The 2,051-nt window shown below is 45.2% G+C and overlaps 1 protein-coding gene across 4 annotated transcripts in view; it reads left to right on the forward strand.

Annotated features, from left to right (window-relative positions):
- The window catches only part of LOC119591888, a 7,605-nt gene that overhangs the window by 3,948 nt on the left and 1,606 nt on the right, over positions 1–2,051 (forward strand). For all 4 annotated transcript variants that reach the window (XM_037940630.1, XM_037940631.1, XM_037940632.1 and 1 more), the window contains exon 2: positions 98–517. In XM_037940630.1, coding sequence (XP_037796558.1) covers positions 119–517 — 399 coding nt within the window. In that variant the 5' untranslated portion in view covers positions 98–118. The remainder of the gene's footprint in view (positions 1–97; positions 518–2,051) is intronic.

A 2,051-nucleotide genomic window follows, 5' to 3' on the forward strand; every position in this document is an offset into this window, starting at 1 on the left:
ATCGATCTACCTATCTTAAAAAAAACAGTAACGTTCTCACACAGATAGCTTAAGATTTAAGAATAGAAACTCACAATCTTAACTGTTTAATTGGCAGAGCTTGTGGCTGCTCGAACCGATGGTGCAAGAGGACGCACCAGACGCAGTGACCGGGGTGGAGGTAAAACCGAGTGCAATTCCCGGAAAGGAAGCAACAGATGCAACGGCCGAGAAGAACTCAGAAAAAAATGCTCAGGCAGAAAAAAAGATGAAAGAAGAAGCACCACTTACTGAGCCTACACGGGCCGACCCCGTGACGCGAGTGAGGGCGCGGGAGAAGAGCGGAGTCGAGGGCGCCTCCTCCTTCGGGTACGCGACCCTTGCTGCAGGGGAGAGGTTCGAGTCCCTGAACGCCTGGCGGAAGGCGCATTTGCTGGACAGATGCCACGCCTTGGAGCAGGCCCAGAGGATGCCCCTCGCGAGAGGGAACAGGATTATGAAAATAAAACCGGTCCTACAGGTTTGCGTGTCGCCGAAGGTGAGCATCTCGGTTGCTTTAAGTGACAAATAAGCTGTGTAGCTAGAGTACGGTTCCTCATGACAGAAAAAAGATAATATTTTATTGATTGCAGTTCATATCCCAACTACTGACCATCGTTGACTGTCACGGTATAGACCGATGAAATCCTTTAAAACTGTCTTTCTTAAAAGTGGCGATGTTAAATTGCCAAGGTTATAAAAAAAATAAATATCAGAGCACCAGTCATATGAATCAGTGCAATAAAACACAACCGGGAGACGACCTCATTGACCGAACTACAGGCAATGTCATGAAAATCGCCCTGTTAGCGCAATGGCCTCTTAGCACTCTCATTTGGCTTCTTAGACCTGAAATTCTGTCTCGATGACCCTATGTGATTTAGTGACTATCTAAAGGAAAAGAACTGGCGCGCACACACAGTAACTGATGGCCCTTGTGACTTTGCTTGGCCCTGTATATCTGTGTTACCTCGTTTGACCTAACCCGGTGGGTGCATTATCTTGTTTCTCGGATTGATAAATACATGACCATACACATATAAACCATGCCAGATAACATCAATTATCAAGGCTTCCCAGGAGTTTGTGTTGAGTTTGGAGGAAATTCAAGCGGCAGAAACTAAAAAATATAATTTCATAGATTCCCCAAGAAAGGTTTTACCAAAAATTGTAATTAATGTTTGCAGAAGGAAATAACAATTTGTTGATGTGTAGAAGCTATTTGGTTTAAACAGAAATTAGGACGTGGGTTATTTGGTGCACCACAACCGAAAGGCGCAAGACAGTGGCAAAGTGATGTCAGCGGTAACCAACTGACACATTTTATTTGCAATTCGAACGTGTAGATCTACGACTTCTAAAGGCCTGACAATACGAGCGGGCCTGGCCGGCGGGCATGGCCGTCAACGGCGCTTTAGAAGGGCAGAGCGTCAGATTGGCCGAGCCCCTTGAGCGACATCACCAGGTAGTGTCCGGTGGCTCGAGTTTCTCCTGTTGTAGTGTTTCTCTTTTTTTCACTATATAGATCCACCTTTGCTAGCAAGGCATCAGAAGTAGCTACGCCCATTCTTAAATATTTTCTGAAATCTTACTCACGGTCAAGTTGTATTCTTGTGTGGCTCCCATGAACATCATATCGTCTCTTTTTCCATTGCACACAAAGCAATTACCGCGCTACACTATATTTTCTTCTTGGTAATGCTCGACTCCCATTCGCCATTCACACACAAAGTCGGCAGGACTTGTCATCCCGGTGGACACGCGCTTTGGACGAGCCTTTGGGTGGAACTAGCGGTTGACTCGTTGGTAACTAACCACTTGTGGAGTTATCTGTGTAAGCGAAATTGATAAAGGAAACTCATCCAGGACATGCCATCCCCGGCGCCAGTGGATTATAATTGGACAAATTCATTAATGAAGCGTTGGAAGTGTAAAGCCAACACATAGCCTCCGCTAATCATACAGACAGATATTTACACAGCATATACATATGTATGTGTGTGATTATAGGTGCATATTCACACATTTAATTC

This window comes from Penaeus monodon, chromosome 29 (genome assembly GCF_015228065.2).
Source record: "Penaeus monodon isolate SGIC_2016 chromosome 29, NSTDA_Pmon_1, whole genome shotgun sequence".
Classification (NCBI taxonomy): Eukaryota; Metazoa; Arthropoda; class Malacostraca; order Decapoda; family Penaeidae; genus Penaeus; species Penaeus monodon.